Raw genomic sequence first — 14,769 nt, forward strand, 5'->3', positions numbered from 1 at the left:
CCGATCAACAGAGCGTTATAGAGAGCATCAGTGATGTCACAGATTTGGAAAGTAAAGGTAAGTGCTTCTTGTGTTTTCTGCGCAGTTAAAAAAGATTTGTTGCCGCGCTTTTCTAATTAACCATTTGTGTATAAATGTGCATATTGTTACATAATAAGAGATCTTAGCCGGCGAAACTTCAAAAAGTGAAAACGTGTTCAATGTGCTGTCCCAAATAAGGGCTAGTGCGTCAGCGATGTCACGGATTTGGAAAGTAGCGATCAGTACGTTTGGTGTTTTCTATTCAGTTGAAAAAGGCTATTTAGTACAAGTGCGGCAACAAAATTACTGTGTATATTGTTATATAATGAACTGTCTTAGCTGGTGAGATTTCAACGAGGAAAGACCTGTCTGGAGTGCTGCCTTCAATGAGGGTTAGCGCGCATAGTGTAACTGTCCATATCTCTCTCTCTCTCTCTCTCTCTCTCTCTCTCTCTCTCTCTCTCTCTCTCTCTCTCTCTCTCTCTCTCTCTCTCTCTCTCTTACGTATATATGTAAGTGCCTTTTTATAAATAAACCTTTCATATAAGCATCGGTGTCCGAATGGGTTTAACAACAGTTGAAAAAACTGGGTTCACGATGACGACAGAGGGTTCACATACTAAGATATAACTAAAAGTTAAAATAAAGCTATATTGACTTTTAAATTTAAACCTATACCATTTCAAGTTCAAAATGATAATCAATTTCAAAATGGACTTATTTTCAAGTGAAAGAATTAATCAACTTCAAAATGGATCAATGAATTTCAAATTGGAAAACAGCCTCAAAATAAGAAACAATCAACTTCAAAATCGAACAATCAAATTCAAAATAGATTAATCAAATACAAATTGAGATATTTTTTTTAGTAAATTGATCATTCTTTTTGCAATTAACTTACCCCATGAGTAAGAAAATTGACGGGCGTCTTCATTTTATTAGTATATATATATATATATATATATATATATATATATATATATATATATATATATATATATATATATATACTAATAAAATGAAGACGCCCGTCAATTTTCTTACTCATGGGGTAAGTTAATTGCAAAAAGAATGATCAATTTACTAAAAAGAATATCTCAATTTGTTGCTATTAACCCATTATATCCAAAAATATCTCATATTAACCCATTATATCCAAAAATATCTCACTAATTGTTGCTATTAACCCATTCTTTGATGTCTTGGTTTTTGTTAAAACAATATATATATTAACCCATTCTTTGATGTCTTGGTTTTTGTTAAAACAATATATATATATATATATATATATATATATATATATATATATTGTTTTAACAAAAACCAAGACATCAAAGAATGGGTTAATAGCAACAATTAGTGTATTTCATCGTTAATTACAATTGTTTCAAGAGTATTCGGACAAATTCAAGCATTATTCAAACAACATAATATTTGAATTTGTCCGAATAGTTTTGACTAACAATGAAATACACTAATTGTTGCTATCAACCCATTCTTTGATGTCTTAGTTTTTGTTAAAACAATATATGATAATTATGTAGCTAACAGTTTAAGTCATCTCTTTTTGACTTAAAATGTGTTGGTATATGATCGGTTACTGAATTATATAAACCCAGTAAAATTCGGAATACTACAAATAAGACTATATATATAATATATATATTATCTATCTATACTCCTATAAATTCGTTTTTCTTTTGTGTGTCTTGATATTCATATTAAAAACTCCTTTTTCTATTTATTTAAAAAAAAAATACTATTTTCTTATATATGGGTTATGGAATTGCATTCACTAGCAAAAGATCTAGCTAATTTGCATATTCTTTTAAACATTCATTTTAATTAATTCCCTATTAGCTTTTTCATACCCTTGGATACACCAGGATGCTGATAAAATTGACTCTAGAGGAGAAGCAAGAAAATATAAAATTACGCAAGAACATAAGAATTTTATGGCCGAATTAATTGAAGACTCTCCTGGGGTCACACTCCAAAACATCGCAAATAAGTTAACCGAAAATTATGAGATTCGTGTGACAAAAGAGTGCATAAGAATACACTTGGACTCGATGGCCTTTACTTTAAAAGCGGTTCATTATGAACCAGAAGCTGCCAATAATAACACCAAAAACGAAAGCACTATGCAATAAGTTTATTAGAATTTCAGTCCCAAAGTTTGCGAATTATTTATATGGATGAAACCAATTAAAATCTCCATCTTTCAAGTTGCTTTGAAAAAAAGCACAAGGTGCACTACAACCGCAGCCGGATTCAAGGGAAATAACATCCAAGTTATTGGGTGGATTAGTAACAATGGATGAATTCATCATAAAATTAGAAAAAGTTCTTTCAAAAAACAAAACAATGGACCTGAGAGTGCCTTAGAAAAGCCAATAAAATTTATGAAAAGGGTTTTATCTTAGTTATTGATAATGTCTCTTGTCATACTTCAATTATAGAAGTTGTGGGGGGGGTGAATTTTCGCAAAACCAAATTTTAAGACTTGTCTCGTCTAATCTAATGTTAAATCCTATTGAGAAGGTTTGATCAGTCACAAAAGCTGATGTAAAAAAAAGTATGGCAGACTCAATTGTTGGCATTTTAAGGGGTGATGGCCAAAGGTCTTTAGCAACTAAAGAATTTGGCCTCAGCAAGTTAGAAGCGATGATATCCGAGGCTATCGATAATATTTTCCCTGAGACTTGCACTAACTTTATATCTGGAATATAGAGATTACTTTTCTTTGTAATGAACTTAGATGAAATCAAATTTTGAATAAGTTTCTTTGGAACGTTTATATTATTTTTCATCCCTTTGAAGTAAAAATAAATAAATAACTAAATATTGAATTTATTAGTATTATATTAATTCTCAATTTGAAGTTGATTATTTCTCATTTTGACGTTGATTGGTGCATTTTGACGTTGATGGATGCATTTTGACGTTGATTGATGCATTTTGACGTTGATGGATGCATTTTGACGTTGATTGATGCATTTTAAAGTTGATGGATGCATTTTGACGTTGATTGATGCATTTTAAAGTTGATGAATTTTTTTCACTTTAAAATAAGTTCATTTTGAAATTGATTATTATCATTTTGAACTTTAAATAATATAGAATTCCTATTTGGCCAATTACAATAACAAAAGTAAATTTAACACGGATTATTTTTCTATGAAGAAATGTAATGTTAAACAGTAGAAATGTAATGTTAAAACAAGTTGGGTTTTTTTCCCATACTTCCTGTGCTTATGTTGATTGCATTATTTGGATTATTCGGACTACTGCGTTTGAACCACTGTAACCTCTGATCTTTCCAGGTGTATCTTGTCGAACTCAGGAAGTTTTATATTAAACTCGGGAATCTGTGCGGAATTCCGAACGAAACCTGCTCTCATTCTGTCAACCATGACCGGATAGAAGTTTTAAGTGATTCTTAATACCGCCCACACTGAGGATTGAAACTATAACTTCAAGAAAAGTGTCACTTAAAACTGGGTGTTACTTAGTAATTTATACAACGGGCCATTGCAAGAATCCAATACAAATTACCAAACCTCATCTAAAAAAAATTCAGAAACATGTTGTTTGTTTTAGCAACTAATGAGCTATCTCGTCATCCACATCTGCACGGCGAACTCTTATACAGTGTCATAAGATAATGAGCTGATATAAAGGTAGTGGGAAGGGTTAGGGTTCTTCCTGACAATCTGGTTATGTATAAGAATCAAACGACTAGCCAATAACAGATCGTACTCTGGATATCTTATAAGAGTAAAAAATACTATATTCAATAGTCAAGGCTAAAAGTATTTTATATAATAGTATGGAAGTAAAAACAAACTCTACATAAAAGTAAAGGTGTATAAATACTATATAAAATTGTACGGGAGTAAAAATTATATATATTATTGCGGAATTAAAAATACCATAAAGAAGAAGAAGGTGTAAAGATTTTATAAATAACTAGCGGGCGTACCCGGCGTTGCCCGGTTATTTGGAAGTGTATGTGTAAGGGGTGAGGGGGGGGGGTAAAGTAAAGAATAAGCGAAGTAATAACCCTGTTTAAATATAAAAATAAAAATAAAAACGATGTTAAACTTCTTTAAAAAATCGGCAAAACCAAAATAAACAAAGAAAAAAACAAAAAAAAACAGCGAACAAACGTAGAACTTCTTTAAGAAAGAAATCGGAAAAACAAAAAGCATAAATCAGGGAAAAAATGATGGACGTGTTCAGAAAAAAAGAAAAAAAACACAGCGAAAAGCGAAAAAAAATGGCATAAATAACCCTTCGATTCGGTTAACTCCATGGTGTGTTTCACCCAGTAGAATTAAAATTCCATTCCAGTTTTTTGAAGCAACTACGAAGTAAAGAAAACCGAAACCGGTGTTCCTTCATAACTGCCTCTTGTGGACTATCTCGCAACGGTGTTAAGTGGTGGCGGGGGAAGGAGGAATTTATTAGAGAGAAAATATTTTACCACTTCCATTGATCTTAACCGATTTTGGCAGCAAACTCTCAGCAGATAGAATATAGGAACCTACAATTATCGAGGAAGTGGACAGGTAATAGGCCCATAACACACCTCAGATATCATGCTGCAGTTTGTGCGTATTACATTTGCATGAAATGTCTTGATTTTTTATCCTATTAAGGTCAAAATCAGAGGGGAAAAATGAGTTCATTTATATATATATATATATATATATATATATATATATATATATATATACACTTCCTATATGTATGGAATAAAAATACTATATATGATAGTATGAGAGTAAAAAACACATTATCTATCATAGTACAGAAATAAAAAAAAATACTATGTACGTACAGTATTACAGCAGAAAAATAGTACATATAATAGTGTAGACAAAATTATATAATATATATATATATATATATATATATATATATATATATATATATATATATATATATATATATATATATATATATAATACGAAATTAAGAATGCTATATATAATTTTTTTTTTCTTCCTTTGAAGATTGTAATGCCGGGTATGGGGCAGCTAAACCAGCTGCCAACATTGCCCCGCTTTTTTATTGAAACCAACCGAGAGCTCTTTTTAGTATCCTCGCTGTTCCCTTAAGTGCAATTGTCTGAATCTCTTTTGCACTTGGTTCACCAGGAATATTAGTTAGGTAGGACTTCAGGTTCTTCTTCATAAGTCCTGTGGCACCTATGATAACTGGTATGATCGATATCCCCTTTAGGTTCTAGTTTCTTTTCATATCATACATGAGACCTTGTAAAAATAATATATAAAACAATATGGAATAAAAATACTATCCAGTAGGGAGAAAACAAATGCAGGAATAAAAATTACTTTATATAAAAAGTATAGGAGTAAGAGCCAGGTTAAGCAACGTTGAACCTGGTCAGTACTAAATGGGTGACCATTTCGGACTTCCAGGTGCTGTATGTGCTCTCCGCTTATCTTGGCATTGTTTCCAGTCGTCCTGGACTTCTCCTTGCCACTGGACTCAAAACAGTGCCGTTTCAGGAGAGGTGTGGTTGCCGATTGCGCAACCATTGCCTCACAATTACACGCACAGCTGCTCATACAGGGGATATCCTTTGTCTTTCGAGACTGAATGGAGGCATCGAGGAGTAAGCGAACTGTATACAATAATACACGAGTAACATTAGTATATATAATAGTACAAGAATAAAATTGCTATAGATAATACGCAGGTATATAATTATCTTATATATAATAGCACAAGAATAATATTGCTATATATAATGGTACATAAGTAACATTACTATATATTTAGGTAAAATTATTACAGAAGTAAAATGAATATTTAAATAGTAGATCAGTAAAATTATCATATATAATAGCATATGAGAAAAAATACTGTGTATATATATATATATAATAGTCATGTGCTGTCCTTTGTGTCCGAAGACGACTTCCTGTGAACCATCATTCTCCACTTGTCACGGTCGCAACTGAGGATCTTCCAGCTTGTTTATTTAGATTTCGTTTGACAGTGTCACTAAACCTGAGCTCAGGTCTGCCTATGCCTCGTATCCCATCCTCCAGTTGTGAAAACAGTATCTGTTTTGGTAGTCGGGAGTTCTCCATTCTGTTTACATGCCCGGCCCATCTCATTTTTCCGGATGAGCAGGTCATACATGCTTGGGAGGTTGGCTTGTGATAGGATCTCCCTGTTGCTGACAAAGTCATACCTCTTGACATTTAAAATCTGCGGGAGGTGTCTCATCATATAGGTGTTGAGCTTGCGAGCTACCAGTTTGTACACTGGCCAATTTTCTGCACTATATAAGAGTGACGAGAGGACGATGGCGCGGTACACCAAGAATTTAGTTCTTATTTTGCCAGACCTTCTGTTTGAGTTTTCCATAGGATATGGAGGCGTTAGCCATTCTTGTAGAAATCTCCTCGTCCATTTTGTTGTTGTTCATGACCGTAGTCCCTAGGTATTTGAATTTGCTGACATTGTAAAGCTCCTGGTCTTGAATCTTAATTGGCTGGCTTGTTGCTGGTGATCCAGGGGATTGTTGGTACATCATTTTTGTTTTCTTGATGTTAATCTTCAATCCGAAGGCCTTGGCTGATCCTGCGAAGTGAATTATTATGTTCTGAGCATCCTCGTGACTATGCGCTACAAATGCGGTGTCATCAGCAAACATGAGCTCCCGTATGAGTATCTTTGTTGTTCTATTTGCACATTTGTATGTATTGACATTGAAAAGGTCTGCTCCCGGCCTGGATCGTATAAAAACACCCTCATCACAATTTCTAAAGACATGCCGAAGCACAACTGACAGGTAGAGTGAGAAGGGGGTTGGAGCGAGGACGCAGCCCTGTCTGACACCATTCTGCACATCGAACGGATCGGAGAGCTCACCCTTCAGCTTAACTGTGGCTTTCATAGTATGAGATAAATATTACTATATATAAAATAACACACGAGTAAAATTACTGTATGTTATGGTATAGGAATACAATTAATATACATAATAGTACAAGAGTAAGCATACTATATAGTATAATACAGGAATAACCTTACTATATGTCATACTACAGTAAACATACTATACATAATAGTACAAGAATAACATTATTATATATAGTGGTCCAGGAGTAATATTACTATATATAACAGTGCAGGTGTAAAATTTAATTATATAATAGTACAGGTGTAAAATTACTATACATTATAATATATGAATATAATTAATATACATAATAGTACAGGAGTAAGTATACTATATAGTATTATACAGGAGTAACATTACTATATATAATATTAAGGGAGTGGTAAAATAAATAAAATTACCGTACATAATCGTACAGGAGTAAAAATTATTTTTTAACTTCACCTCTTGACACGTTATTTTATGTATGAATATGGATATTTGTTCAGACATTAGTCAATCACATTAATGCCATGTTCTTAAAGTTATTTTTTAAAGAGAATTTTATGAACAAAAATAAAAAAAAAATAAAAGTGTATAGATATTCATATATGTGTGAATGATTTTTGTGTTTCATTTTTTATTCAGGTCAGAAAATAACGACACAGGCATTTGAATTCCTCGACACTTACATATCTGATGCAGACGATGATATTGAAAAGCCGAAATCTTATCCAGGTAAGGCCACTCCTTCATCCGCTCTCAATTACTTAAAATCATCTGGTCATGAATGAATTCTATTCTTACGTCTATGCTGTGGCGCCTTTCCTCCCGGGGGGGGGGGAGTCTCTCAACACCAAAGCTAACAGAGTCCAGGCCATTGTTAAGATGGCTTTTCTAGCTGTTGATTGACGTATGTCTCGCCTGGTCCTGTATAGTTCTAGGAGGTCCATTTTCTCAGGTCTTGCCTTCTAGCCCTTTGAGAAATGGTTGGTTTATTGTTAATCGCCTGGAAAGATTCTACCAGGGCTGCTCAGGCATTTTTGCAGACCAGATTGCTCTTCTTCTAGGCGGCTGGCTCGTCAGATCCCACTTTCCGATTCTTGCGTCATGTCATCCTACCGTGGGAGGGAGACAAAAATATTGCCAGATCTTGTCTTTGCGTGTGTAGGTTCACTAGCGACTGAGCTTCACACTGTGCGATTTGCTAACGATGGTTGAAAGTGTTGGAGCATCGGACTGGATCCAACAAAAAAAATAAAGTGAATAATTGCTGCAATCGAAATTAATCACACGACTTCTTTTATTCATGACAAACGGGAGGGGGCATCATAAAATTCACGTCACTAATAAAAACAGCCAAAATATTTTTTGAATCCCTGAGTACATAAACTAACTCGTATAACCTACGAATGCCGACCAACCACAGATAGTTATGAACAGAACAAAAAAAAAATACGGACGAACATTAAATCAGTTCTAAGTTAGGTCATAGCCGATATTTTGACCAAGTTTGGTGGCGATTGGTCAAGCAATGTGGATACTAGGCTGTACATGAACTAACCAACAAGTAAACTCGATCAAAAACATATCCTTCTTGCCGGGGGTAATGACAGAGAGCAAGGAAACTGGACGTTAAAATAGTCAAGAAAAGGGAAGAGCCTTGTCAAATCGTAGATTTCGCCGTTCTAGCAATCACTAGATGAACATCAAAGAGACAGAAAAAACTAAGCAAATACACGGAGCTTGTCAGAGAGCTGAAATGAATATGAAGCGTGGAGAAAATTACTGAAATGCCAATAATTGTAGGAGCACTAGGAACAAATCCGGAAAGAAAAAAAAAAAAAGATCTAGGAAAAATTGGTATCAAAAATAATATTAACGTCATACTTTTAGCTAAGAACAAAGTGTAGTACCTGCTCTAATACTTCACTTCATCTTTTCTGTTCTCGGTTACTGAAAGAGAAATCCTTCTTAACCGAGACAATTTCAACATTTGTCCCAAGTTACTATTTTGGGAGCTGCATCATCTCTAAAGTAAAATAAACTGTAATTGTGTTTAATTCTATGGAGTTAAGTAAACGGGGACACGATGTAACACACGACACTGGTGAAAAGAGGTGAAATATTAAAAAAAATCGTCAAGTGCGAAAACCAACTCGTCTGATCAGCGAGTGCCGACCAACTATAGATAGAAATAGAATAAAAATATATACAACGAGCATTATACGAGTCCAAGGGAACTGAAACAACTAAAAATCTAGTTTTCAGAAAAGCTGATTACCACAGCAAAATGCAATGCTGAAAAGAATAATTTTAAAAAAGCAGTGAAACCGAAAAAAAAATTTTTTTTAAGAAACTACATATATGATTTATAACACTGTAAAATAAGAAATGCGCAAAGGACGTTTGAAAAGAGAAAATGAGTTACTACTGACAGCCGCACAAAATAACTCAATCAGAACAACCTATACAAAAGCCAAGACAATTTATTAAATCTCTAATACTAACAACTACTACGATACTATCCCATTGATTACTGTACACGCAATAACCCTTATCCCCGAGTGGCTTCCGGACCTTGATAAGTGGTGACAACCATGTAAAAAAAAAAAAAAAAGATTGATAAAACTCTTGAAAGCAGCAAATATAGACTCTGTGGATACAGAGACGAAACGTTAAACGTGGTATTTAACTTAAGCATTAGCTAACTAGATTCAAATTCCAATACAAGCTTAACAAAATGTCGAACATGACTCCAACTTTGTCTGGATTTATCTTGTTGTCAACTTTTTTCTGACGTAGCTCAAGAAACGCTTCGGGTTCCTGCGTTTTCCAGCGCACACTCAAAATGCATTTTTTTTCTGTCAGAGATTCTCGCTCATTGTGAATAGGGAACCGCCACAACCTATCCAAATATGTGATACTAAAATAGAAATTCTTTGATTTGTAGTTTTAAATATTTTTTTTTGCTTGTGTGTGTGTGTGTGTGTGTGTGTGTGTGTGTGTGTGTGTGTGTGTGTGTGTGTGTGTGTGTGTGTGTGTGTGTTTGTGTGTGTGTGTGTGTGTGTGTTTTCATTTGTTTTTTGCTTTTTCTCGGTGGGATTTAAAAACTCTATGGAATATGGGCAGTATTAAAAATTTCCTCTATAGATTTAGCCTTTTAACATTTTTTATGGGATTTAGACAATTTTAATTTTATTTATTTATTTTATTTTTTACTTCTTTTCATTATGGGATTTAGGCGGTTTAAGATTTTTTTGCTTATTTTAGATGCACCTATATGAAAGTTTCTATCAATCGGTTTATCGATCTGTCACGCTCTAATTGAAAATTTAATTTTCACAGCTAAACGCGCATCTGTATAAAAGGCTCGGTTCAAGAGAAATCGATTATTTGATGGCGGCTTCTGGTTTTGAAATTAAAAAAGAAACAAGCGCTGTCACCAGAAAACTGTTGCCCATTGTATTTTAGGTTGGGTGTTTCTTTATTTTTAGGGAATAATAATAATTTTTTCGACATTTTTCTTTTTAATTATTAAAACGGAAGAAAATCAAAATCATAGTTAGAAATTTTGCATCTTTTTTTTAACAAATTATTTAATAAAACATTGGTCCGTATGTAGAATTCAACATATATATATATATGTATGCATATGTATGTACTCATCACGGAAGGAAAATGTAATATTTTAAAAATCACGTAAATTTATCAAGTAGTTTTTTTTATAAATAAAGAAAATCATTTTTAAACAATTTTAAACAATATTTACGTAATGGTTAGTATTAGAAGGCTCGAATTATTATGGAGTTATTTGTCCTTTTTTTTCAACATGGCCACGCGAAGTAGTCCCTTTTTGCTTACTCATAAAATTTGATTCTTTTAGTTTAAAAGAAAACTACTTAATCAATTTACGTTTTTTTTTTTTTTTTTTTTTTTTTTTGAATATGACATCTTTGTTCCGGGACGGATACGTACATCATAAAGATTATTCTGTAGTTTTGATTTTTATTAATGAGGTAAAATTCTGGACTTGCACTGAAAGTTTTTTTTTATAATTCGAAGTTTGTTTTTTTTCATGCGAAGACCTTTATGCCAAACCCTGTCAAATGCTTTGGTATATCAAGAACAACTGCTCTAGCTTTCGTTTTTTTTGTTTTTGTTTTTTTTTTTTTGCCTCCTCAATTTGAAGTTATTTTTTTTAATTGACGTGAACACTAGAATATTTCAATTAAAAGTCAAATATGAACAAGTAAAATTATAGAAGAATAAAAATCCAATCAAATGAGGTATAGTTTGTTTAAATAGTTAGACTAAATTTATGAGATTTAAGCAGTTTTAATTTTACATTAAATTTAGCTTAAATTTGCATTTTTTGAGAAAATTACAAGTGCGGACTTTCTTTTTGCCGCCTGTGTATACATATATATAGATTTAGAAGTTTTTAAACCTTAAAAGCTATATAAAAAATATTTAATTTTTATATTTTTTTATCATTTGTTGGAAAACTATTTAGTCATTAAGTCATTTAATCACCTGCAATCAATGCATCCACTTGCTCTCTCGAATTCACAATAGTCTTAATGTTACTTTAAGGGGTCATCAGTTGTTTACCATGAAACACTGTTTCGGGAATTTAAAAACAAAGAAACGTATTAAATCATGGCTCCCCAGCAGGGTTGATCAAACACCACCTCCCTTAACCAGAAAAACAAAATATGTTCCAGATATTGGATCTAGTTACCTACTCATGATTAATTTGGCTAACCTGTTATAAAAAAATGTCTTCCTTACCTGTGAGATTCGTCCCTGTCTCCAAATTTAAAATGGATATATATTTTTTTTAATTTACCAGTGTCGTATTTATAAGATTATGATAAATCCATTTTACTACTTATCGCCCCCTACTATTATTAGTACTTTATATATTTACATTCTTATTTAATTATTAAAAATACATATATATATATATATATATATATATATATATATATATATATATATATATATATATATACACACATTTTTTCTAAATAATACATTTTATACATTACCAATATAGGTTTGGATTTCCTTTATCAATATATTCTGGTTAATTTTATACGATTCAAAAGCATCAGGATAACGAACAAATGCTTTATTTAACTGTTTAAATATTTTAGTTTAATCACCACCGTGTTTAACCATCCTTGTTACTAAGCTAGAAACTGGGAGTATAAAATCTATTAATTTTAAGCTAACGTGAACTATTCTCAGAAACTCTGACATGATGGTTCCATAAAACATAAATACAAGGCAGGTGCTATCTTTGTGCAGCATACGAACTATTTGAAAGGGGAAAGAGTTTCTTTTATCGAATATTTTATAAACAAAAAAATTCCATCCTCATTTTTTATATCTTAAATCCAGAAATGTAGCTAGTTTTCCTCTATTATCATAATTCAATTCTAACTCCTTTGGATATATACGATGTTTATTTATTTATTTTTATTTTTTTCATTCCTCGTCATTCCTGAACAAATGATTAATAAAACATGTTAAAAAAAACATCTTGAAACAGAGTTAAAAACATATTTAATTTTAAAAAGGAAGCACAAGATAAGTGGATAGTCCTTAATCCGCGGAGTTTCGAAGAAATACTCTCCTTCTCATCAGAGGGCAGGAATTAGCAAAATGCGGGATCGGATTTTGCATGTAAAAGTATTTAATGAAACCACAAGTAAGTCACAGATCTTACTTGATTAAAAAAAGTTAAATTTACCATTTTGATTACCTTGGTAAACTTATTGTAATTTATATATATATATATATATATATATATATATATATATATATATATATATATATATATATATATATATATATATATATATTAATGAAAACAAATGGATGTAGTGTTTACCTGATGTACGTAATGGTAAACTTCAAACTAATATAAATAATAGTATTTATTTATAGAAAATTTAATCCCAACCGAATGGAAAAGCTCAATACACAATAGAGAGTACAGCTTATTATAAGAGAAAGAAAATTAAAACTATAAGTTGTACAATCAAAATTTATTGTTCAACTGAATACTGCAAAAACAATTTACAAAGTTCTTATTCCGCGGAGTTTCAAAGAATGCTATTCTTGTTATTCTTCTCATCAGAGGATATAAAGAAATAAGCAAATTTTATTAGCTGATTAGCGTAATGGTTAGAAGCCTTGACTGTCGTACAGGCGGTTGGTTTTCGATCCTGGCTTGAGGTAGTTGCCTGTCTAGCCACCCTGATGAGCTTTGAATATATATATGCTTAAACTGGTAATTAGTAAAAACCTTAGAGTGCTCATTATTATTGCAGAGAAAATATGTGTTTTATTTTTTTATTACCGTTTTATCTGTTTGGTTACATATGTTTCAGATGTTGGATCATGTTTACGATCTAACAGCCTCGTCAGACCTTACAGAAGATTTCTGTAAGGTCTGACGAGGCTGTTGGATCGTAAACATGGTCCAACATCTGAAACATATGTAACCAAACAGATAAAACGGTAATAAAAAAAAATAAAACACACACACACACACACACACATATATATATATATATATATATATATATATATATATATATATATATATATATATATATATATATATATATATACACCAGTCTATGTAAATAAAGATTTGCCCAAAAGAGTGCAGGGTCTAAACCCATTGGGATGCCTATACTTTGAAGTAATATTTTGTTTCCTATTTGAAAATAACTTTCTTTAATAAGATGACTTATAAGTATTTTTAAAATACCTTTGTAAACACTAGTTTTTGCTGTTTTTTTATATTTAACACCGTAAAGTTTTAGTGTTTGAAAAGTCTATATATTTACATTTACCACCTTCAAAAGCTACATCTACAGTATTGTTTAATTCTTTTACAAGTTATTCGTGTGGAATTTTAGTATATAGTGTACTAGAATCATAAGTCGCTATAGATTTTGTTTTTATTCTAGAATTTATGTTATCTAATTTTTTTTTTACTGGATGTGAATTATTTACCACCCAAAATAGATTTATATTACTATAAAATTTTCTTTTCTGGTGGAAATTATTTATTTGATTTGTAATTAATTTAAACACTTTATATATAGCTTTACTTAATGGTTTGGTAATGCATATCTTGAAGGCTACAATAAACCTAGCGCTAAACTGGGGGTTTGTGCATTTTAGGTATCCACTATATACATGGAAATTTTTGTTTTTTCTTCTAACTTTAGTCCTACGTTTTCACTAATAATACTATTATTCAGAATAATGCTATCTAAATTATTATTACTTAATTTATAGGTATCTGAAACTTTACCGATAATTCCTACTTCTAACAATAAACGTTGTATATAATATTTTTTACTTATAAAAGCTATATTATTTGTCGCTTTATTAATGGGAACTATTACAAACTTATCTTGAAGTATTTTAAGTTCCTTAAGTATTTTTGAATTTTTAAGGAGAAGATTAGTTTTTTTGTTTGTTTTTTTTTTTTTAGGGTGTTCAAAATTTTTTATGCATTCAACTTTTTTATTTACGAATTCAAAGTACATTTATCTTCCATGCATCAAATGTAGACTGTAATAATTTATATTTATTTGCCATAGACATAATAAAATTATGTAGTGCTTCGGTTACTTCTTTAATGAATTTAATATAATTGAGGCATTGAGGTTCTCTATAATTTGGACCTTTACGAGGGAGTTTTCTTTATTTGAATTTTTTACTATCTTAGATTACATTTAATTATGTTTTATCTCATTATTACAGAAAGGAGAGGAATTACATTTACATTC

General features: G+C 31.5%; 1 protein-coding gene across 3 annotated transcripts in view; it reads left to right on the top strand.

Moving 5' to 3' along the window:
- Nucleotides 1-14,769, top strand: part of LOC145297710 (uncharacterized) — a 288,669-nt gene that overhangs the window by 264,478 nt on the left and 9,422 nt on the right. For all 3 annotated transcript variants that reach the window (XM_080143913.1, XM_080143914.1, XM_080143915.1), the window contains 2 exons: nucleotides 1-57; nucleotides 7,595-7,684. The exon at nucleotides 1-57 is cut by the window's left edge and continues 573 nt beyond it. In XM_080143913.1, the coding sequence (XP_080000039.1) occupies nucleotides 1-57; nucleotides 7,595-7,684 (147 nt within the window). The remainder of the gene's footprint in view (nucleotides 58-7,594; nucleotides 7,685-14,769) is intronic.

This window comes from Euprymna scolopes, chromosome 18 (genome assembly GCF_053919585.1).
Source record: "Euprymna scolopes isolate OS-2025 chromosome 18, ASM5391958v1, whole genome shotgun sequence".
NCBI classification, from domain to species: domain Eukaryota; kingdom Metazoa; phylum Mollusca; class Cephalopoda; order Sepiida; family Sepiolidae; genus Euprymna; species Euprymna scolopes.